This window comes from Malaclemys terrapin, chromosome 3 (genome assembly GCF_027887155.1).
Source record: "Malaclemys terrapin pileata isolate rMalTer1 chromosome 3, rMalTer1.hap1, whole genome shotgun sequence".
NCBI lineage: Eukaryota > Metazoa > Chordata > Testudines > Emydidae > Malaclemys > Malaclemys terrapin.
Window position 1 is genome coordinate 120,632,385 of NC_071507.1, and position 23,645 is coordinate 120,656,029.

At 43.2% G+C, this 23,645-nt stretch overlaps 1 protein-coding gene across 4 annotated transcripts in view; it reads right to left on the minus strand.

Annotated features, from left to right (window-relative positions):
* LOC128834717 (dermatan-sulfate epimerase) overlaps positions 1-23,645 on the minus strand; it is a 293,933-nt gene that overhangs the window by 26,775 nt on the left and 243,513 nt on the right. Inside the window, exons 1-2 of one of the 4 annotated variants that reach the window (XM_054023740.1) lie at positions 22,279-22,528; positions 6,806-7,274 (exon numbers count right to left, since the gene is read on the minus strand). In XM_054023740.1, coding sequence (XP_053879715.1) covers positions 6,806-7,221 — 416 coding nt within the window. In that variant the 5' untranslated portion in view covers positions 7,222-7,274; positions 22,279-22,528. Of the gene's footprint in view, positions 1-6,805; positions 7,275-9,633; positions 9,653-22,278; positions 22,529-23,645 lie in introns of those variants that run through there. The other 3 variants (XM_054023739.1, XM_054023742.1, XM_054023741.1) reach the window with 3 other exon arrangements.

Below are 23,645 nucleotides of genomic sequence, written 5' to 3' on the forward strand. Positions count from 1 at the left end.
ATTCTATACTGAACAATAACTGGACATTGATGGAAAGAGTATGGTGGGCTCCATAATTTTGAACAAGGTATCCCAAAAGGCTAATGGGGTAAGAGTTAACAAGGGATGAGATTTGCAATACCATAATCTCGTTAGTCATTGCTTCATTCACTACTGTTTCGTTAGAAAGTTCGCATTTGCGTGACTACAGTTCTTTCACATATAAGGCCCATCAAGTAAGACTTATCTTCAGATTGTACTCCCTGCTAAGCAATGTGATGGTGAAATGTTTGCATTAACAAAATGGCCTGTGGACGGTGACAAAAATATTCTGACCTTTGCTACATAGATTTTTGTCTTTCAGAATGGCCAATCTCACTGTAATAAGGACAGAGAATTTGTGAAAGTAAAGGGCATTGGATTGCACAGTTTTAAGGTTGGCTGGGTTAAAAAGAAATGCTTTAAAATATAAAACCTGATGAGACTCTTATGTCTACATGATGTGGGTCTCTAATTACATCACTCATTTCTGGAACAGGCTTAGCAAGCATATGGAAATAATCGCTATTACATATCCCATCAGCCAAAAATGCACTCTTGTTAGGGAAAATTCTAGAAGCTAAAGACAGATAAAATGCCAGGGAGCTAATCTATAACCACAATTATCCTCTTTTCTTTAAGAGGCTCCCCAAACAACATACTATGGCTTAAATAAAAGGACAAACTTTTCCTGAGATTTCAGACAAATTTCACGTCAAATCCCAGGAAAACCAAACAAATTATTTGGATAAATGGGGTCTCTTTACCTTCTTAATATCCCAGTGCAAGCATTTTTAAAATGTATACTTTGATTAACTGTTGGAAGACTGCCTTTCTGTCGTGCTATCTCTTTCTTCCTTACTAGATTCCAAAGGATCCTCTGCATCCATATTATTTCTTTAATGATTGATTCTGCTTCTCCATTAATAGTTGTTCTTTGTTTACTTTAAAAATAAGCTTCATCAGGGTAGCAGTCAGCAATATGTTACCAATATTTCCTGTTGTAAACTTTCTGCTTAGACCTTATGAATGGGAACTGAATTAAGGTTTTTCTTTATTACATATTATAAATTCATTACTGTAATAAAAAAATCACGTAGACACTTAGGTTTTCTGTAATTTATATAACAGTTTCATACTTTATCATAACTATACTATGGAAAAAGTAAATTATATTCAAACAATGGAAAGGGCCTCATTCACACAAGAATGAAATTTTAAAATGACATTTTTTACTCTCAGTGCACTCCATCATGACCTGGAATAAAGCCTGTGGCACTTAGAATCACACTTATTTTATTTAAATATGGCCAAAGTCACCAAAACTCCTGTTTTAGTTTCATGGTAGATCTTAAACACTTACATGAAGTAATCTTCACTTACAATTTTAAAAATTAAAGGTGTTCACTTTTAGATTCAGTGTCATCTTCACAGAAATCAAAGCGAAACCCAGATAAGACAGCAGAAGAAATCAAGCTGCTAACAACAAAACTTTGAGAAAGCCAGGTTTGAAACATTCCAATCTATTGAGATGAATCCTGTCAATAGGGTGACCAGACGTCCCGATATTTCCTTGTTTGTCCCGCGTCCCGACCAATGTTAGGTCGGGACACCGGACAAACAAGCAAATACTCCGGAGCCCGGAAGTGCTCGCGCCCCCTCTCCCCCGCCCCGACTCCACCCCCTCCTTCCCCCATTGGTTCCCTCCCCGAATCCCCGCCTCTTCCGCAGGCTCGCCATTCCTCCTCCCTCCAGCGCTTGTGGAGGGAGGCCCGGGAGACGCAGGGGAGCGCTGGGCCAGGGTGAGTGAGAGTCCGGCCTGGCCCCGAGCGCTGGCAGGACTCAGTCGGGCAGTAGGGAGAGGAGGGGGGCGGCCCGCGGGGCCAGGCGGCAGCTGTTCTCCCTCCCTGGGCAGCGGGACTCGGGAGCAGCCGCTGCTGCAGCTCCCACTGTCGCGGGGGGAGGAAGCGGCCGATGGCCAAGCTCGGCGGCTGCAGCTCTGGCGCCCGGGCCCGAACCCCCAGAGCCCGGGCCTGCTGCGGGGACCCAGCAGCGCGCACGCTGCGCCCAGCCCCTGGCCAGTCGCGTCTGGGCTGCTGCCCAGCTGGTGCTATCCCGCGGCAGCCCCGGAGTGGGGGCAGCAGGCTCCAGCCCCCCCGTCCCGCTCGGGTCCCCCCCTACTCTCCCTACCGCCCGACTGAGTCCTGCCTGCACTCGGGGCCAGGCCGGACTCTCACTCACCCTGGCCCCGCGCTTCCCCTGCGTCTCCCGGGCCTCCCTCCAGCGCTTGTGGAAGAAGGGTTTTTTTTTGGCCCTGCCCCCTCTCGCCACGCCCCCGTGTCCCGATATTTGACTTGGGTGATCTGGTCACCCTACCTGTCAATGACAGAATGGCATTTTAAATGAAACAATGTATCTACCCTCACACTTATTAAATCAGTGAGGTTGTACTAATATCAACAAGAAAGATATTTTTCTTCCATAATTCCAGGCAAATTAGGTATATTTAAATAAACTCTATAGCAAGACAGGTCCAGGTTTTCTGAAGCTCCATTCCGGTGATACTGCATGCACTGTTCTATTCTGTACAGGTTCATCTACCATGCTCCTCAGCATAGTATCTGAGCTCCATCTCGTAGTCCAATAGTATGTTAAGCAATGTAACTAAAATCTGTCATGTGTTTGTTCTCTCATTCTCTCTCAAGGGGGGAAAAGTGTGTGCAGTGGAGTGTGTGTTGCTATGTATTTATGTTTGAGAAAGCAAAGTCAAAGAAATGTGCCTTGCCCTTGGAGTAAAAGGTGGCGAGAACGATCCCGAGAGACTCTGTCTCCCATACAGATGAGCTTTACCCTTATTGTATAAAGTTCCTTTGTGCCAGAGGAGTGAAGTTGTCAACTGTCATCTTCATTGTGGTGCTTTAGTTGATCTTGTGAATACACTGGAGCCTGATTAGTTGTCTGCATAGCATCTCTGTGGCAATACGTGGCTATCCAACGGCTCCCAAGTTCACTTTGGAGAGGGAAGTCACAACAAGAAGGCATTTGCTTTCCATGATTTGCTGGGTAGCAGAGAGCGTGAAAGCTGGGACATCTTGAATAGCTCAAGAGCCAAATTCTCTCCCTGGGAGTGCAAGGACTGAGAAAAAGGGTTTTGTGCAGTAAATTGCTATAGAAGTCAGGGAATGGAATCTTTTCCCAAGTTTAAAAGTCAAAATGTGTGATTTTTAATTGTTGATCCATGTATTTAGGGGACCTAATTGCCATGCCACTAGCTTTCTCCCAAAATCCCTTTTGTGGTATGTGGCTAAAGCCTCTGTTCTGTGGCATTCTCCCACAACGCCCAGCCAGTGCAGAATCTCTGCATCTACTCCCCCCCTCACACTCTGTTCTGTTCTAGTTCCTAGACCACCATGATAGGGTTTGTGGGGTTTTTTAACCCTCTGACTTCATGATGCAGCAGCACCACAGCAGTTCTGCTGCCTTTCAAGTCCTGGGATACCCATGCGGTAGGACTGGGCTCACACAGTCAAACTAAATCCCTCCTGAGACTACCTTGAGTCTGTAGAGAGACCTAGAGGACATCTCCAGGGTGACAGACTCTTAATAAGTCTCCTTATAAATAATAAAAATTAAAAATAACTTGCTTGGTACTCTGAATAGGTTTAGGTCAGGGCAGGCCAATGATAAGGAACAGTCACTGCTTTTTATTAAAAAGCAACAAATGAAGAATTTTTCCTGCATATAATTCACCTCTTTCTCTATCTCACCTCTCCCAAGGGTTTTATCTGGGCTTGGAAGGATTATATTTTTAATCAGTAAATGTCGACAAATGTCGATTCCACCATGGAAGCACAAACCAACGAAAAAATAATAATCAATATGTACAAAATGTAGGCAATGTAAGAAAAACGCTCCTTGAAAACGTATTAATTTGATTAGAAGACATTTTCGTTGTGTAATTTGACCTGTGATGTGATGCTGACAATATGTGTTTCAACAGTTAAAGCTTTCACTTTTTGAATTTCAACATCTACTGTCATTAAATTACGGTCTGACCATTCCCCTCACCTAATTTTCCACAAAAGCGAAAATATAAATAGATAAAAATAGAAAAAAATGCTTAAAAATAAACATTAGAATTTTGATGGATATTAATGAATTCTGACAAGCCTAGTTTTATAGAGCTACAGCCCCAATCCTGCATGCTTCTCTGTGTGGGCTTAGAGGCATTAGCGGATAGTTTTTATGTTAATCTTGAATAATCTTATTTGTCATTTTCTTTTATTCTGTGTCTGTCACTTGTAACTATAAGGAACAGTGATTAAAGAAAAGGGGAAGCACTGACCTCAGAACACACTGCTATTGAAGGCACAGGGAGACAAATGTTAACTCTGCGCAGTGTATGAAAACAAAATAGGGTTTAAGAGACAATGTAAATCCATTACGTTTTCCCTCTGAAAGTTAAACCATGATCTAAAATGACACTTACTATTAAAATACAGGAAAATCAACAACTGCTCTACACTGCAGAGGTTGCATATTGAGTGTAGGATGACTGTCAAGAGACCAACCAGCAGGGTTGGTTTATAAAGAAAAAAGATTTTCCAGTCCAGACAGCTTAAAAAGAAAATAGAATGATTTAGTTCCCCCCTCCGTGGGGAAAGAGACCAAACGAAAAGGTGGGCACGAAAACTACTATAACCTACAGCATAGCAATGTAGCTCACAATAACATGGGGTTCATTAGCAAACTCAGACCAAGATCTTCCCTGGCTAGCTCTCTTTCTCCTGATGTTTCTGCAGGTTTGTTTCTTTCAATCCTGTTTCCTTTGTCCCAGGTTCTCATTTGCTAACCTGCAGCATCTTGGCCCTCAGCAGGGTTTGGCTAATCTGGCTGTCCCAACCATTAGTAGTATAGCAACCACCATCACTTGCTGTTACAAAGGGGTATGCATTTGCCTATTTGTCCTTTTCCTAGGCCTGGGAGGAATGATTGCTGCAGATATTAATGAAAAGAAAACAAGCAACAGAAGAATGCACTACCTTTCACTCTATATTCATAGAACAGTTGCTCAAACATAAATACGACTCAAAACATAAAAACCCCAGAATAGGAAAGATAAATGAATTTCAAAGGGAAAACAAGACCAGGCGAACAAACAAAACCAAAGTTTCTTCAAGAGACACATTATCTTTTCACGATGCCTCATTAATTGAAAATCTGATGTGTACAAGACGGGTTCAAGAACAGTATGTCAAATCAGTGCTGCAAATCAGGACTGAAAAGCTTTGACAAATTAGACATTTCATACAGTATTTAATCAAGAAAGCAAATGCCACGTGTCATTCTGAATGACAAATTTGATTTAAGTCAACTGAAGAAGTAGTTTTTTTACCAACGAAAGCTTATGCCCAAATAAATCTGTTAGTCTTTAAGGTGCCACCGGACTCCTCGTTGTTTTTATTTAAGTCAATGTTATGAAATTTGAAAAATTAAACACTGGAAAAGACATCTATATAGAGTATTAAATCTTACAGATGAAGAATATCATCTCACACTTCCCATACCGGGAGAACCCTGCTAGGAAGGTAAGAAGTTTTACCACCTTATAAGAGAGAGATACTATTAGTGAGACTCTTTTTTTAAACCACGTAAGTGGTAGCACATACATTAATATTTCCTAAAGGCCAGAATCTGACACCCTTACTTACACTGAAAGTTATCTTTTTTCTATCTTACGGTATGTTTATACTAGAAACATAAGTCGACCTATATTAGGTTGACTTACAGCCACTGCAGTAAGGAGCAGGAGGGAAACTGCCCAGGGCTTCTTGCTTCCCCATTTCCCACCATAAGTGGGTGGGGGGAAGCCGCCCAGAGCTTCTCGCTTCCCCATTCCCTGCCAGGAGGTGGGGGGAAGCAGCCCAAGGCTTATCGCCCCTGGGGACCAGGGTCTTGCCCCCCCTCCCCCGCCCACTCCCCACCAGGAGCCAGGCAGCCATGTCAATTTCAGCTGGGAGTGGGGTCCAGCCAGATCCCTGCTGGGAGAGCAGGGTCCATTCTTGTCCTGGGTCCCAGCCAGGAGCAGGGTCCAGCTCCACAGCTCTTGGGGTGGGGGGAGGGGAGGAGGCTGCCCAACTTTCTTGTCAATTTCACAGCTCCTGCCATGAAATTGACAAGACAGACAACAACAGTAACTGCAGTGTCTATACAGCCACTGTTTTGCCCTAACTACACTGACATAAGCCTTACACCTCTCATGGAGGTGCAGTTATGGTGTCAGTGTAGTAGCGCACTTTCTTCGGTGGGAGGAAGGCTGTAGTGTAGACACTGACATAAGCAGGTTGATGTAAGCTGTCTTACCTCGACCTATCAGTGTACTGTGGATCAGCTCTTCATGCCTGGCAAAGATAAAAAGCCACCCAACATCTCATGCATAAACCTGGAGTGAAATCCTGGCCCCACTGCAGTAAGTGGGAATTTCCCCATTGACTTCAATGGAGCCAGGAGGTCACTCCAGGATTGTAAACTGATGATTCTGTCACAATTAGAATTATTCATAACAGATAATGCTCAATGAAGATTAAAGAGTGGTTGGTGCACCATTTCTAAGAGAGGGCAAATTAATACAGACAACTGAATTATGATTTGGCATATTCAGAACAGGCAAGCATATCAAGTTAAATTTAAAAGTCAGTACCTTATCCTAACATACTCTCACACATTCCTTCACTCATTCAATTCCAAGCAGAGTTTACGCAGTAAGAACAAAAAGACAAAAATCTACCAACTAGGCTGAGCCGCCATCCTTTCCATGTAATCCTTGGCCATGTTTATGGCTTCGATATTCTTGGGGTAGAGCACACAGAACATTGCCAGGGCACCCAGATTGTTGCCATAAATTTCATTCCACCGAGCACTGAACTCCTTGGGATCCCAGGGAGGAAGATACTCCAAGGGACTGGACAGCATGGTCTGAACTGCCTCAGTCAGACGAGCTGCAATGTGCTGATGCGTAGTGGCAGCCTTGATCCGCAAATCCTCCACCTCTCCTTTAGAAAAGTACAGCATGGGGTAGCTGTCGTAGTTGGCATTGACAAAAGGAATCACAGAGCTTGGGTTCTCATCGGTGCTGGAGGCCAAAGCAAAGCAAACCACATGTATGAAAAACACGCTGGGAGCCCCCCGTGTGTGAGTCCTCATTGTGGCATCAGATCTCCAAGTCTCAATGGCAGCCAAACCATCTTTAAAATATCCTAGGGATGACAAACAAGAGTGAAAAGGGGCCATTAGACACAATTCATTGGACAACAGTTGCCATCACAGCATATTTCACAAGAAATCTGATTCAGTCTGGAATTATAAGAAAACATGTGTGCTGTACAGGTGGCTTTTAAATCATTTTTACATTGTTACTTCAGATAAAACCCATTCTGAGCAACCAACTTTAAAATCAGGGAAGCTACATTTTTGGAAAGAAAGCCCCTTTCCCACAAACACACCTTTACTCAGATTCCGGAGTGATGAGGATGGTATAATACACAGATACAACTCAATATAGAGCTTAAACTCTTGACTTCCTAAGAATCAGAATAATTATGACTGTGCCTAATGTAAAACATCACTGACTGTGCTAGCTAAAGTGGGGGAGGGAAAGAGAAGCAGAGATTATGTTAACAGCAGCCAAGACTGAGTGCTGGATTGGCTGATGTTACCAGCTGTGGAGTAAAGATTTTGGAATGCAAGAGGTTTGTGCTGGGGTCATTTTATACTGTGTATAAGGCCTCTGGTTCTGACATGTCTTCATTTAAAAAAAAAAAAAAGCAAGCAAATAGCAGAGTCCTGGCAAAGCACATGAGATAAATGGCCCATAGAGTGTGTGGAGTTTTTTTCTTATTATTATTTTAAAGGGCCTTCCATTTTGCATGTGGAGATTTATTACTAGACACGAAAGAAGCAAAGCTGAACAAAAGCACATTTTCCTAAATAAATGGTTGTCTTAAAATGTGTTTAAATGACAAATCTATACAGAGGTTAAATGTATTTAAATATAGGTAGTTACTTTTTGAAAATTACTAGCTCTCTAGCTCCAGGTCTCAGACAAATCAAGGCTAGGATCCCCCGGAGGAAAGTCAGGGAATTCCTGAAATTCTTCAGCGGGGAAAGGTTATAGAAAGCAGACCCAAGAAAGACAGTTTTATGTAAATAATGAAGAGTAGTTTTCAATTATTAAAAAGAGAAGTAGGCTGAGGGAAACCAGCAGCCAAAATCAAAGATAAAATGATTTTTCTAAGGAAAATGTGGTTCATAGATTCAGAAAGAAAAATCTTAAGAAGCTAAAGCACACAGTTACCCCCTGCTTTCCCGCCAACCCCACATACACAGAGAGGCCAGGATTTTCAAAGCTAAAGTTAGGCTGTTATGTCCATATTTAGGCACCCAGGCCCTGATTCAAAAAGGTATTTAAGTACATACAAAGTCAATGGGACTACTTTTGTGCTTAAAGTTACACATGTGCTTAAGTGCTTTGTTGGACTGGAGTCCTAAAGAAGAGGGTTGGGTACTGGGCACTTTTGAAAAATCAGATCATGATTCAGGTGTCTAAATATGAACTTAGGAGCCTAACTTCAGGAACCCAGTTTCTAAGTTTTGGCCGTGCTGTGCATCTTCTTTCATGTGTGCCACCAGGATAAAAATAATATAAGCGTTCTAGTTCAGACACCAGTTTCCAGCACAATAATTCTTTTAACACTGAGTAATAGGAGGAAAAAAATGAATAAAGCACTTAAAAGTGTTTTGTTACATTGTATGAATAAGTTCTGTGTCTTTTAGACAAAAGAATTATGATACCGCAAGTGTGTAGATTGCTGGGGACTATTTCTATTATATCCAATATCTCTCTCTCACACATAGGTTTATCTGCTACACTTAAGACTAATCCTATCAACCAGCTGTAAACAATGAATTCCTGCAATAGAATATTCTGACAGGAAGGAGTTAAGAACCAACCACATTTCAAACATGATGTGGGTTTCCTAATAGTTCTAAAGGACTGTTTCCATAATAAAAGCCATAGTTTTCCAAAAATTCTTTTAATTCTTTAGATCTGAAAAAAAAAATTAAACAAAAGATAAACCAGAAAGGATTTCTGAAGAACAAGCAAAAATTCCTGATTCTAGAATAGGAGGAAGACTTAAATATTTTCTTCATAGTCATACATTACAAGAAATCACCGCTGCCCACAGAAGAAGCAAGACACAGACATTCAATAGGCAAATTCTTCATTCCTCTCTCTGGTTCCAGTTCAGGAAAGTACAATACCAACAATAGGACTTAAGCATTTGCTTACATATAAGGATGCGCGCTTAAGTGCCTTCCTAAATGAGAGCCTCTCCGAACAAACAACACAGAAAATACAGGAGCATTTCCTAGGGTCTTTGCAAGGTAGATCACATCTCCCTAGTACCCTACCTTTTCATTAACATCAATCAATACAAGCCATGCATCATTTCCCCCCTTCATAAATTTCTCAATATGGAACTGAAATATAAATGCCACATGAACCTTTTTTCTTCCTCATACATTTACAGTAACCATCATACAAGACTGACTGACCTGAAGATAGGCTGTTGTAGGAATAAACCTCATCTTCTTTCATTATTTTCAAAAATCAAGATCTTGAAGAAAGTCAGCAGATACATGTATCCAGGAGTAAAATGTTAAATGATCATAAGGATATTCTTAAACTGCAGAGAAGACAACATACTGTCTCTAAAGTTCAAAAAGACCCAAATCGTGTCCCCTTTTTCATTAGTATCTAGGGCCCCCAAATCAGCAGCAGCTATGTAAGGGAGAAGGCAGGTCACAGGGTGTTCATATTCCTTCCTCTAGACTCTATTCTCTATGGAGGCACCATCCACAGCAGTATGGAGAGGGTCAATGGGGTAAGACCCTGACAAGCCCATGGGATCAGTGTCTCTGTGAATCCACTGTTCATAGAATCATAGAATATTAGGGTTGGAAGAGACCTCAGGAGGTCATCTAGTTCAATCCCCTGCTCAAAGCAGGACCAACACCAACTAAATCATCACAGCCAGTTGGGCCTTAAAAACGTCTAAGGATGGAGATTCCACCACCTCCTTAGGTTACCCATTCCAGTGCTTTACCACCCTCCTAGTGAAATAGTGTTTCCTAGCCAACCTAGACCTCCACCACTGCAACTTGAGACCATTGTTTCTTGTTCTGTCATCTGCCAGCACTGAGAACAACTGAGCTCCATCCTCTCTGGAACCCCCCTTCAGGTAGTTGAAGGCTGCTATCAAATCCCCCCCCCACACACACACACTCTTCTCTTCTGCAGACTAAATAACCCCAGTTGCCTCAGCCTCTCCTCGTAAGTCATGTGCCCCAGCCCCCTAATCATTTTCGTTGCCCTCTGCTGGACTCTCTCCAATTCGTCCACATCCCTTCTGGGGGACTTTCATAACTATAAAGGGAAGGGTAACAGCTGTCCTGTGTACAGTACTATAAAATCCCTCCTGGCCAGAGACTCCAAAATCCTTTTCCCTGTAAAGGGTTAAGAAGCTCAGGTAACCTGGCTGGCATCTGACCCAAAGGACCAATAAGGGGACAAGATACTTTCAAATCTTGGAGGGGGGGGAAGGCTTTTGTTTGTGCTCTTTGTTTGGGGAGTTCGTTCACTCTTGGGACTGAGAGGGACCAGACATCAATCCAGGTTCTCCACGTCTTTCTAAACAAGTCTCTCCTATTTCAAACTTGTAAGTAAATAGCCAGGCAAGGCGTCTTAGTTTTCCTTTGTTTTCTCAACTTGTAAATATACCTTTTACTAGAGTGTTTATCTTTGTTTGCTGTACTTTGAACCTAAGACTAGAGGGGAGTCCTCTGAGCTCTTTAAGTTTGATTACCCTGTAAGGTTAATTTCCATACTGATTTTACAGAGATGATTTTTACCTTTGTCTTTAATTAAAAGCCTTCTTTTTAAGAACCTGATTGATTTTTCCTTGTTTTTAGATCCAAGGGGGTTGGATCTGTATTCACCAGGAGTTGGTGGGAGGAAGGAGGGGAATGGTTAATTTCTCCTTGTTTTAGATCCAAGGGGTTTGGATCTGTATTCACCAGGGAATTGGTGAAGGTCTCTCAAGGCTTCCCAGGGAAGGGAACTAGCCTTGGGATGGTGGCAGCGGACCAGAGCTAAGCTGGTAGTTAAGCTTAGAAGTTTTCATGCAGGCCCCTACATTTGTACCCTAAAGTTCAAAGTGGGGATACAGCCTTGACAGGGACCAAAACTGGACGCAATACTACAGGTGTGGCCTCACCAGTGCCAAATAGAGGGGAATAATCACTTCCCTCAATCTGCTGGCAAAGCTCCTACTAATACACCCAATATGCTGTTGGCATTCTTGGCAACAAGGGCACACTGCTGACTCCATATCCAGCTTCTCGTCCACTGTAATCCCCAGGTACTTTTCTGCAGAACTGTTGCATAGCCAGTCGGTCCCCAGCCTGTAGTGGTGCATGGGATTCTTCCTTCCTAAATGCAGGACTCTGCCCTTGTCCTTGTTGAACCTCATCAGATTTCTTTTGGCACAATCCTCCAATTTGTCTAGGTCACTCTGGACCCTGTCTGTACCCTCCAGCATATTTAACTCTCCCCCCAGCTTAGTGTCATCTGTGAACTTGCCGAGGGTGCAATTAATCCCTATCATCCAGATCATTAATAAAGATGTTGAAAAAATTGGCCCCAGGACTGACCCTGGGGAACTCTGCTTGACACCGGCTGCCAATTAGACATCGAGCCATTGATCACTACCCATTGAGCCCAACAATCTAGCCAGCTTTCTATCCACCTTATAGTCCATTCATCTAATCCATACTTTTTTAACTTGCTGGCAAGAATACTGCGGGAGACTGTATCAAAAGCTTTGCTAAAGTCAAGATATATCACATCCACCACTTTCCCCATATCCACAGAGCCAATTATCTCATCACAGAAGGTAATCAGGTTGGTCAGGCCTGACTTGCCTTTGGTGAATCCATGTTGACTCTTCCTGATCACCTTGTTGACTCTTCCTGATCACCTTCCTCTCCTCCAAGTGCTTCAAAATGGATTCCTTGAGGACTCGCTCCATGATTTTTCCAGGGACTGAAGTGAGGCTGTAGTTCCCCATGACAGACTGTGTCTCACCCCCAGGAAGGTCAAATAGCAGTACAACCACTGCCCTCTCTTGGAGGTTCTGTCAGGGGGAGCAGCTGTCAGGGGGAGCAGCCTTTCAAGGTTCCGACAGAGGCTTTCCAGGAGATTTTCTACCTATTTGATAAGATTAGCACACTGGATGTGGCTCACCATTTAAGACATGCACACAGTCAATTTCTTATCTTCAGTTCGGGGTTGAGATTCCCCAAGCTGGAACACAAAGTTAGGCCAAAACTGGGGCCTGCTCCTCTTCTCCTTTCACTTTGGAAGGAGCTGTGTAGCTGCAGTTTTCCATATAACCCCACATTATCTGAGTTATGTTTCCATATCATGAAGTATGAATTCTCCTCATCCAGATACAATATAGGCACTCATCTGAGAAGAAGCTATGATAATGAAAGATAGTATTGTGAACAAAGAACAGGACAGGAAGTCAGGAGATCTGAGTTTTATTCCTGTGTCTGCCACAGACCTTCTTTCATCATCAGACAAAACATTTAACCACTCCGTCTATGATTCAGCAAAGCACTTAAGCCCATGATGAATCAAATCCATCCTTGTTCAGCAAAGCACTAAAATGCATGGCTAAGTCTCAGTGAAATCAATGCGACTTAAGTACATGGTCAATTCATGCTTTGCTGACAGTGTGGCCAGGTGTCCAGTTTTCGACTGGATCTACTGACCGGATACCCAAGTCTGGTTACTGCGGGCAGGGGAAGCACCGATTCATCACCCGCACCAGCCCCTACTCAGTCCTGGCCACCTCTTACCTCCATTGGGTGGCTGCAGCTCCCAGCCCTGGCTCTGCAGATGAGTCCCTCCTGACCCACGCAGGGAGGGGGGAGAGAGGAAAAGCAGTGAGAGACGGAGGGAGGGGTAAAGAGGAGCGAATGGTGGGTTGGGCCTCAGGGGGAAGGGCCAGTGCAGAAGCGGGGCCTCGGGGGAAGAGGTGGGGCGGGGTGAAGCCTGGCGGAAGGAGTGGGGAAGGGGAGGTTCCGGCACTCCTGCTGGAGTGTCCAGTTTTTAAAATTTTTATTAAGATGATGTTAAAAAAAAAAGTGAACAGAGTTTGAGCATAGAAGTGTATTACAAAGTTGGCAACCCTATTTGCTGAATAGGGATGGACTCAACCACTTGCCTAAGTGCTTTGCTAAATGGGGCTTCTGGGCTTAGGAACGCAATTAAAATGCACTTTGGGTCCATCCTAGCTGAAAGAGTCAACACATTTTCGAATGTTCTCCATCGATCTAATTGGGATAATTTCCCCCCACCTTACATGGTTGTTTAAGGGGTAAATTAATTTATTTTTATATCTATCTATCCATCTTCAGATGCAAGGTGCTATGTAAGGGCAAAGGATAAAATTTGGCCCCAAATAGTAACAATTATACTAATAAATGCACATATGTTTTAGATTCACTACAATTGGATTAATTTATATAGTAAAATTCAATTATTGTAGTAGAATTCATTTATTTTGAAAATTAACTTCTGTAATGCTGAATAACCCTTAACAGGGCAGTCAATTGATTTATATTGTTTGTGTATTGTTCTCTAATGTGTTTTTTTCCCTTAAGATAATGAACAATACAGAAATAAATCAAATTATTTTGCAAACTAATAAAAAACCTGATTACTTGAACAGCTGTTATTTCAACAGGCAATTCCAAATTTGTTCAGATAATTGGCAGCTCATACAATTAGATATCGTTGGTAAGAGAATCAATACACAGACATGCTGCCAGTTTGTTAGAAAGGTTAGGATACAGGCAGTAAGATAATTGGCATCCTATCATACACTATTATTTAAATTAAGAGATTTCCCTTAATCTTGTCTCAAAATGTGAAACCACACAGTCACCATACACAACTTGGAAGCTAAGCTTTAGGAAGCCATTCAACATTTTTGGGAAAGAATTTTCTTTGTCTAATTAGTAGGAAATCACTCGACACTAGATACAGTCAAGTATAAAAAGAGGGCATATGTGCTATAAGCCTAACTGGGCAAGAAAAAGGTTAATATACCAATTTCTCAGTAGTCTGAAAGGACAGTTTCCTGTGAATCACACTCAGTGGACAGATGTTCAACTGTAGCCAAAATGTGTCATAACACTGATGTCCCTTATGGAGCTGAATATTGCTATGTGCAAATTGTGAGTCCTCCAAATAAAGTTAGTTTGATACAGCATTTAAGGTAAAACAAGAGGTAGGCTTTACTCTAGTTAGAAAATTCCAGCACTGAGCGCCGCAAGATGGGGAGGGGGAGGGGTGGAGACCTACAAGGTTCCCTGCCTATACAATGTCATCTCATTTCTGGTAAAACCCTTTAAATACTCTGACCTTCTAGATCCCTCATGGTGTCTTTACAAAATAGAAATTATTTGGAGTGTCCTGGAACTTACTTTGGGAACTGATTATACAGTCATTGTGCTCAAAAAACATTATTAAACTTTAGTGGAAGTTTGGCTGGCATGACAACTGCAGAATAAAGCTCTACAAGTCCAAAAGCAGAAGTGACCTAAGACCTTGCTAGCACCTTCAACTCCAGTGAGGCTCATCTCTTATATGAACAGATGTATGTGATGGAGACTAAGCACTCAGAAGAGTGATACAATTGAAACAGTACCATAGTTTTAAATGAAAAATGTCAAGTTCTGCAAGAGAACTTGTCTTCTAAAAAGTGGCTCTTGAGTTTCAGGGATATTGTTTTTGTCATTCTGTTCTTTAATTGTAATAAAAACATAATTTCTTGATACATTATTCATAGTGAAGAACAGGAGTACTTGTGGCACCTTAGAGACTAACAAATTATTCATAGTGATAGCTTCTACTACTCAAGTTAATATATTGCGTTAGTCCATCCCCAATCCTGTCTTGAATTATTTCAACCATGCAAAACCGGTGACCAAACTTCAGTCCGGTGCCAAATAGGAGGATAAAATACTGGGAAGAGTTCAAAAGCACCACTTCCTAATTCACAACGTATCTTATATGGCCTACTATGGGCCATTACTTCACCTATTTTACTGTAGAGTCCACTGGGTAAAAAAAATGTTAAACAGCAAATGTTAATTATTTATTTATTGCTCTGTAAACAAATACATTATAGCTTGAGAAAATAATTCGTATTGAAACACAGTACACACAATATGCAAACCCAAAGTATTAAACCCGGGAAGTCAAATACAGGCACAGCATGTTTCCTGGGCACTAACATTCCAAATTTAGCATTCTATCATCATGTCATCCTAGAGTTTTCAGATATGGACAAACATTTTGAACTTTGCTTTTAATTCATCTCCATAAATCTCAACTACAGCTAATATGTTTGCAAAGGCATCTTACTAAGAAAAAAGTTGGCTTTTCACTATTTATATCCCACTAAGAGTTATACAAAGAAATAAAAGACAACCAGAGACAATATTTTTCAATACTAAGGAAATAATATTTGATATATGTAATACTGAACAATTTCACTGGCTAATTAAAATTAACTTTATACTTAGCTTTAAGTTATGCACTGAACTCTCCAGGTATTTAGAGCAGTATGCAGCCCTGCAAGAAATATCACTCCGTAAAAACCTAAGTTCCCTGTAAACTGTGCGGCCACACAGCAGGCTATTAAGCGCCGCGCAGGAACCCGCCCAGCTGGGATCTGCTGGGGGAAGGGCGTCCCTCCCCCGGCCCCAGCCCCAGACTTGCCGTGGCCCCAAATCCCTCATCCCCGGCCCCACCCCAGAGCCCGCACCCCCAACCGGAGCCCTCACACCCCTGCACCCTAACCCTCTGCCCCAGCCTTGAGCCCCCTCCCACACTCCAAATCCGTTGGCCCCACACCCATCACATGAATTTTGTTCTGTGCACCAATATGGGGGTGATGGGTCACACAACACCTCCTTATTGGTGCACATAACAAAATTCATTCCGCACACTTGTGGGAAAAATTAGAGGGAATACTGGTAAGAACTAAGGGTTGCAAAAAGTTTTCAACATGCTACTGGTAAAACAGCTACCACAAAGTACTTTAGTTTATTTTAGGCATTTTTAATCTGCCCATTTTCTCTGTATGCAAACTTCTTGCAGTTATTTTTTCACATCTTATAATCTGTCACTTTTACAACCGTTTATATAGAGCAATAAAAGCAAAGTGCACTATATTAAAAAAATTAACTGCAAAGTTTTGTCAATTTCAAAACAAGATTTAAATTGTTGGTACACCAACAATTGATTTTTTTTTCTAATTTAATATTTACTTAGCATTGAAATGCTCCCTCAGTAATCTCCTACTTGTGCTAACGTTATTATCCATAACTCCATTTAGGCCCTTTTATCCCATGCTCCATGGAGTGAATAAGAAAGTCATTTTGGGATACTCCTAAAGGCACTCATTCCCAACTAGTGCAGACTCGTTTAAATATTTGCATTCGTTGAATGAAACATCAATCAGTGTCTCCATCAAAAATGTAAAACTACCCAGACACAGAGAAAGATGTCCTGAAGCACACAGCCTTAGAGCTTTTTACTTCAGACTCAACTGAAGTCACTTATTAAGGGACAGGTATGTAGTTCAGGATATAAAATATAGTTATTTTTATTTGTAAAATCTTTCCAGAGAAATTAAGATTAATAGAAGAAGAAAACTCCAGAACTTGTTTAGTCTTTCAGTTAGGATGGACCCAAAGTATGTTTTAATTGTGTTCCCAAGCCCTGATAACATTCAAGGCTATAATCCTGGAAACACATTCACACGTTATTTATTAACTGTAAGCCACAGTTATGAATTAGAACCCCATCATGGTAGGCACTGTACAAACACATAACAAAAATATAGTCCTTGCACCAAAGAGCCTACAGTCTAAAGCAGTGGTTCTCAAACTTATTTGATTGGGCCCCCCTTCTTTGTGTCTGTAGTCATTTATGCTCCCCTCCCTCCCCAAGTACATATACCACCACCCAGCTCTGAAGGCAGAGTGGAGAGCAGCAGATTCTGGCCAGAAGCCCAGCTCTGAAGGCAGTGCTGCGCCAACAGCAGCACAGAAGTAAAGGTGACAATGTGAAAAGTTGTATTTGTCAATATCATTGTTCACAGCAGACGCAGAAGTAAGTGTGTAGCAGCGCACAAGTAAGGGCGGCAATGTGAAAAGTGATATTCATCAATATCACTGATCACAGCTGATTTAGCACCCCATTGCCACCCTTACTTCTGCGTTGCTGCTACCACCCCGGGGCTGACAGCCGGAGCCCTACCTCCTCCAGGTGAGGATTGGGGGTGAGGGGGAAAGAGAACTTAAGCCTGGGATGCCTCCGGGGGGGAGACATGAGCCACCTGCCGATGAGGCACTGGGCAAGCGGAAGGAGAGCCTGAGTGGCAGGGCTCCGGTTATCCCCTTTATCCCTACCTCCCGGTCTGCACTGCTCTTCTGCACAAGCTCCAACCATCCTGGGCTAACAGCCACAGCTTTTCAAAAAAACCCCAAAATAAAGCACATAGCTCGTGTCTCCCTTAGCACATTCCCGTGTTTCCCTTGGCAGGCTCACCCCATAGTTTGAGAACTGCTGGTCTAAATCAGGGATCGGCAACCTTTGGCATGCGACCCATCAGGGAAATCTGCTGACGGGCCGGGACAGTTTGTTTACCTGCAGCATCTGCAGGTTCAGCCGATCGCAGCTCCCACTGGCAGCGGTTTGCTGTTCCATTCCAATGGGGGCTACGGGAAGCAGTAGCCAGCACATCTCTTGGCCTGCGCCGCTTCCAGCAGCCCCCATTGGCCTGGAACGACGAACCGCGGCCAGTGGGAGCTGCGATCGGCCGAACCTGCGGACGCTGCAGGTAAACAAACTGTCCTGGTCTGCCAGTGGATTTCCCTGATGGGCCACGTGCCAAAGGTTGCCGATCCCTGAAGTATAGTAATTAGTGGATTCTCTGTAACTTGAAGTCTTTAAATCATGATTTGAGGACTTCAGTAACTTAGCCAGAGGTTGGGGGTCTATTACAGGAGTGGATAGATGAGGTTCTGTGACCTGCAATGTGCAGGTCAGACTAGGTGATCACAATGGTTAGAGCCCTGCACTGATATAAAATTTGTATCTGCATCCGATCTGCGATCCACAAACATGATCCATGGATATCCGCATCTGCGAATGCAGATATCCGCAGATTTTCAGGGCTCTAACGATGATCCGTCCTGGCCTTAAAGTCTATGAATTTATGAGATTTTAGTGGAGCTACGATTTCACCCTGGATTACATTCCTAGCTCTGCTATTGACTAGTGCTCAGAAAAACATCTGAAACAAAACTCAAATGCCTCAGATTAGTCGGGGTTGCTTTTTAAGGAGTAATTATAAAGAAATAACTTAGATTCAGGCTGGTTACAAAATGCAGTTAAGTTCCAGAATAACAGATTGGTACCAAGTTTGTAACACAACGCTGCTGTAACCTGGTTCTTGATATGTCTCTGCTTATAATGTAGACTGGGCAATTTTTTTAAACAAGCTGGGACAAACTTGTTGCTGGAATGTTACTTAAAGGATAAGAAAAGGTCTCCAACATAGGTCAGTCTTTTCTCAGTCAACTTTTTTGTATTGGCTAGGTTAAACCAATCAACCAAAGTGGTTTGGGGAAAGTGTTTGTTCTTTTTAGATACTTTAAAAATAGTTTTATTGCTAGTTAAAGGTGCCAGACTGACAGCAGTGGGAATGAAAATCTTTCTACTCAGTGCATGGATCATGGATACGAACTGTGCAAGTTTCTATATGCAATCCTGGAAATGTGTCTCAATCTTGACCTAGAGGGATCACTTCTGTATGGGGAGGATAGTTCTGTTTATAATCCCATTCAATATTTGTTCTCTCTGCTGCGACTATTAATTAGGCCTTGTCTACACTAGAATGGATTTGCATGTATAGCTAAGTAGGCATACCTAATCCGGCTAGTGGAGATGCAGTTTATACCAGCAAAAGAGTTATTTCGCCAATATAGCTTATACCAATTTCCTGAACAATACAAGATATACTAGTAAAAGAACTTTTTTGGACAGAATAACTGCATCTACATTTGATTTTTGGTGGCACAGGTATGTCAGTTAGGCTGTGATTCCCCCCTCCCCCCCAGCTGGTGTAGCAATGCGGGCAAAACTTTTAAGTGTAGACCAGGCTTTAGTAATAAATAAGAACATTTGTCCACTAGGAACTGAAACCATCATACTCAAGTCACCCAACAGCCATTCCACAGTGAGAATGGCCTAAACTGGATTTACAGCTTTCGTTCTGATGAAAGGCTTTCTATCCCATTATCATTCACTTGAGCAAGTGAAATGAAATGCACAGAAGACTTCAATAGGTTTAGAGATCTGGATAAAGTACCAGGACTTTAGGATTAATATCTAAAACTTTAATTGTCTATTGTTTTCATTATTGTTATTTTTATTCGTATAGCATCCAAATTGTGCTAGATGCACCCAACCAATGTGGTTTGCCCACAAGTAATTAATACATATCGATTTCCTGTTCCGGTATTGGAGAGATTTATTTACTACTATTCCAATTATCAGTTAGATCAGTCTGTGAGGTGTGAAGTGCCTTGGAAGTTCAACTAAAGCTTTAAGCTCTGGTTCTTTGATTCATAAACTCGTCTCTCTTTTAACTGATCTTGCATTAAATCATAATGCTCAATTTGTAGTGTCATTCTTTTGGTGACAATACAAAGTGATATCAAGCATTCTGATCTTACCAAAAAAAAAATCAAGCTATACAGCCAGATAAAGGTGAGATAAGAGCTTCCGTACTAAACAAGAATAATAGAAAAGACTGCTAGGAATTAAAATTGTTTTTTGTTTTATTTAGTTCTAACAACTTTGGACCAATAAAATGTATTCCTTTAACACCCCTTTGTTTTGCTGTTTAGGGAAATTTATAGATAGAGTGTCAGCTTTAGCTTGAGATTTCCTTACTTTTGCTGTTTTGTGCTAGAACCTTTATATTACTTAGCTCACAAAAAATGTATGTAAACAATGATCACTTGTAAGTGAATTCAAAGTTGAAATGAGATTTTGCACATCAATAGCACTGTCCATCCAAGAATCTCCAAGCAATTATCAACCATTACATTGACTAAATCTCACAACAACCCTGTGAGATGGGAAAGTACAGATATTCCTGTTTATGGTGGAGAAAACGGAGGCCTGGAGAGGTGAAGTGACTTGCCCCAGATCACCCGACAAGACTGTTTTAGAAGCAGAATCTAAATATTGACTCCACATCTTGAATTTTAACTACTAGATTATGTTCCTTTAAAATATTTTGTTGTGCTGCAATATATATTGGCAACATAGTATGATAAAAACAGCCAATGAGCCACCTCTTGCCTGGAATTTCTTTGTTTTTGCTGGATTGTGTCAAAAAACTTTAATCTTACTGAAACAGACACTGGCCTTTCTGTGGCAACCAAAAACAATGCTGTTATTGTGTACATTTGAAGAACAGTTTAGCAAACAGCTTCTATCTCTGCTTCACTATACAGTGAAATAATTATATTGAGTCTTTATGAACTCACATTGTTTTGACATGGAAGAATCTGTAGTGTTAGAAAAGTAAGGATTATAACCACTTTGCTGCAACATCATTTTGGAGCACCACATATTGATGCCTGTGTTCCAGGGTAGTATCAATTTAGTACAGTATGCGATATCTCTCCTTTTAAGGAAATATATCCCACCATCATAATGGAAATGGGGGGATAAAATTGATGATCTAGTAACAATGGTCCTATAGCACTTAAACATTTTTGATAACAACCTCAGGCAAATCATGCTCTTGTTCTGTGCCTCAGTTTCCCTAGCTTCAAAACAAGGATGCTCACCTTTCACACAGGCTTAACTTAACTTTAGTGTATGTAAAGAGCTTGGGGGCTCTTGGTGCCACAGAAGAGCACAAAGCTCCAAAGTTTGAAGTTTTCGTACTACTTTTAGTCATTTTGTCCCCGCCTAACCACCCAGCATTTCTCTAATACAGCCCAATTCTGTAAGGTGCTGAATGTCTGGAGTGGTAATGAGCAGCCATTGACTAGACCAGTGGTTTTCAACCCTGAGGGTCTGCAGAGTAGGTCTAAGATTTCCAAAGGGCCCTGCACCTCCAGCTGAAAATTTTTAGGGGGCTGCAAATGAAAAAAGGTTGAAAACCACTGGAGTAGACCACTGAGAGGACGCCGACCTTCAGGATCACTTCCCAAGTGGTTTGTTGCAAACTGATTTAGACAGGTAAGGAAAAATGATATTTCTACTCAAATTCTACTGGCTTGATTCCCAAAGGTGATGAGCCCCATCAGAGTCAGTGGACACTTTGGTGGCTGCAGCATCTCTGCAAATAAAAAAACAAACCAACCAATCCCTCTCTCTGGATGTGTCAATCCCCCTTACATTTCCTGGTACAGGGAGATCACTGACTGGGAGCACTTTCTCAAAAAGAAAACATGCCACAGGACTCCTGGCTGCACAGAACTATTCGGAAAATCAATTGCTGCCTACATTGGGGGAGGGGGCTCAGCTCCAGGCTCGATGAGAACCAGAAGGATTCGGTCAGGCTCACCGCACTCGTGTCTCGGCAATACGGCACACAACACGTCCCAATGGAGCACGGCTCAAGCACTTTGGTGAACTCTTCCCGGTCCCCACAACAAGCCCCTCGCCCGGACTCGCTGCCCGACGCTCCGGAGCAGCAGCGGCTGCTGTGGGGTTAGCGCGGCTCGAGAGTCCCTGCACTTCTCCCGGGACAATCGAGCCGATCTTCTTCAGCCCCAGCCAGCCCCCGGCCCCCGATGGCGCCCCTCCAGCCTGCACCCGCGTCCCCTGCCCCCCGCATTAGCCCGGGGCGCATCCGGGACGGTCCTGGTGCCCTCCCACCCCCAGCAGCTGCACCGCGCATCATGCCGACGCCGCGAGGGGCACAGGGGCAGGGAGACAAGCGGAGCCCCCCGCCCGGCTCCCAGAAAGTTTCCACTTCCAAACCCAGGGCGAGTTTCCGGATGAGGGGAAGCGCCCCCCCCCCTTACCTCGCCCCCGACAGTCCTCCTCAGCCCGGCCCCGGCGCGGCGGCAGCGCCCGGCAGCCGAGAGAGCCGCTCCGGACGCCCCCAGCTCATTGGGTCGGCCGGGCCATCCCAGCGGCGGGCGGACAGAGAGGCCTGGGGCCGGGCGCGGCGCGCGGAGCGAGGATGTGCAGGCGCCACCGGGACACCCGAGCGCCGCCAGAGCAGAGGGAGGAAACCGCAACGTCACCGAGTGCAGCTGGGGGAGGGGAAACGCCTGGGGAGCCCCCCGAGCCCACCCCCTCCCCCCGCCTGGGCCCGGACATCCTCCCTCCCGGCTGGAGAGCAGAGCACGACCCCACCCCTGCTGAGCCGTGCCGGGCGCTTCCTCCCCCCCCGAGGTGCAGCACAAACAAGACACATGCCGCACTCAGGGCCAGCACGGGCTATAACTCCAGCTCCTTTGGATCTACCGAGATCCTGCTGCTGCTGGTTGTACCCGATCCCCACACTACGCCGTCCACACAGAGACCAAGTCTAGCTGCTCCTACTGCCCCACCACCACCACATCCAGACCCCCAGGAATCCCCCGAGACTCAGCCTTGCAACATCACACATGCAGCTCTGGAGTCCTTCTTGATTCAGCTAGGTTTTGGGCCTAGGCTTCCAAGGTCTAACTTCTAACACAAGTCTACATTCCTACTGCACCTAAAAATTCTGGACCCTGTTGCATTCTGGTACATGAATGCCACAAAATCCCAGAAACAACTAGGAATCCTTGTGGCACCTTAGAGACTAACACATTTATTTGGGCATAAGCTTTCGTGGGCTAGAACCCACTTCATCAGATGCACGGAGTGGAAAATACAGGAGCAGGTATAAATACATGCAAAGATGTGAGTTGCCTTACCAAGTGTGAAGTCAGTCTAACTGGACAATTCAACTGACAGCAGGATACCAAGGGAGGAAAAATAACTTTTGAAGTGGTAATGAGAGTGGCCCATTTCAGACGGTTGACAAGAGTAACAGTAGAGGGAATTTAGTGTTGGGTAAATTAGGTTTAGGTTTTCTAATGACCCAACCACTCCCAGTCTTTATTCAGGCCTAATCTGATGGTGTCCAGTTTGCAAATTAATTCCAGTTCTGCAGTTTCACATTGGAGTCTGTTTTTGAAGTTTTTTTATTGAAGAATTGCCACCTTTAGGTCTGTTATTGAGTGACCAGGGAGATTGAAGTGTTCTCCTACTGGTTTTTGAATGTTATGATTCCTGATGTCAGATTTGTGCCCATTTATTCTTTTGCATAGAGACTGTCCGGTTTGGCCAATGTACATGGTATCATGTGTATTGTGTACTATATACATAATAAAATTGAGGATAAAATAAATACTTT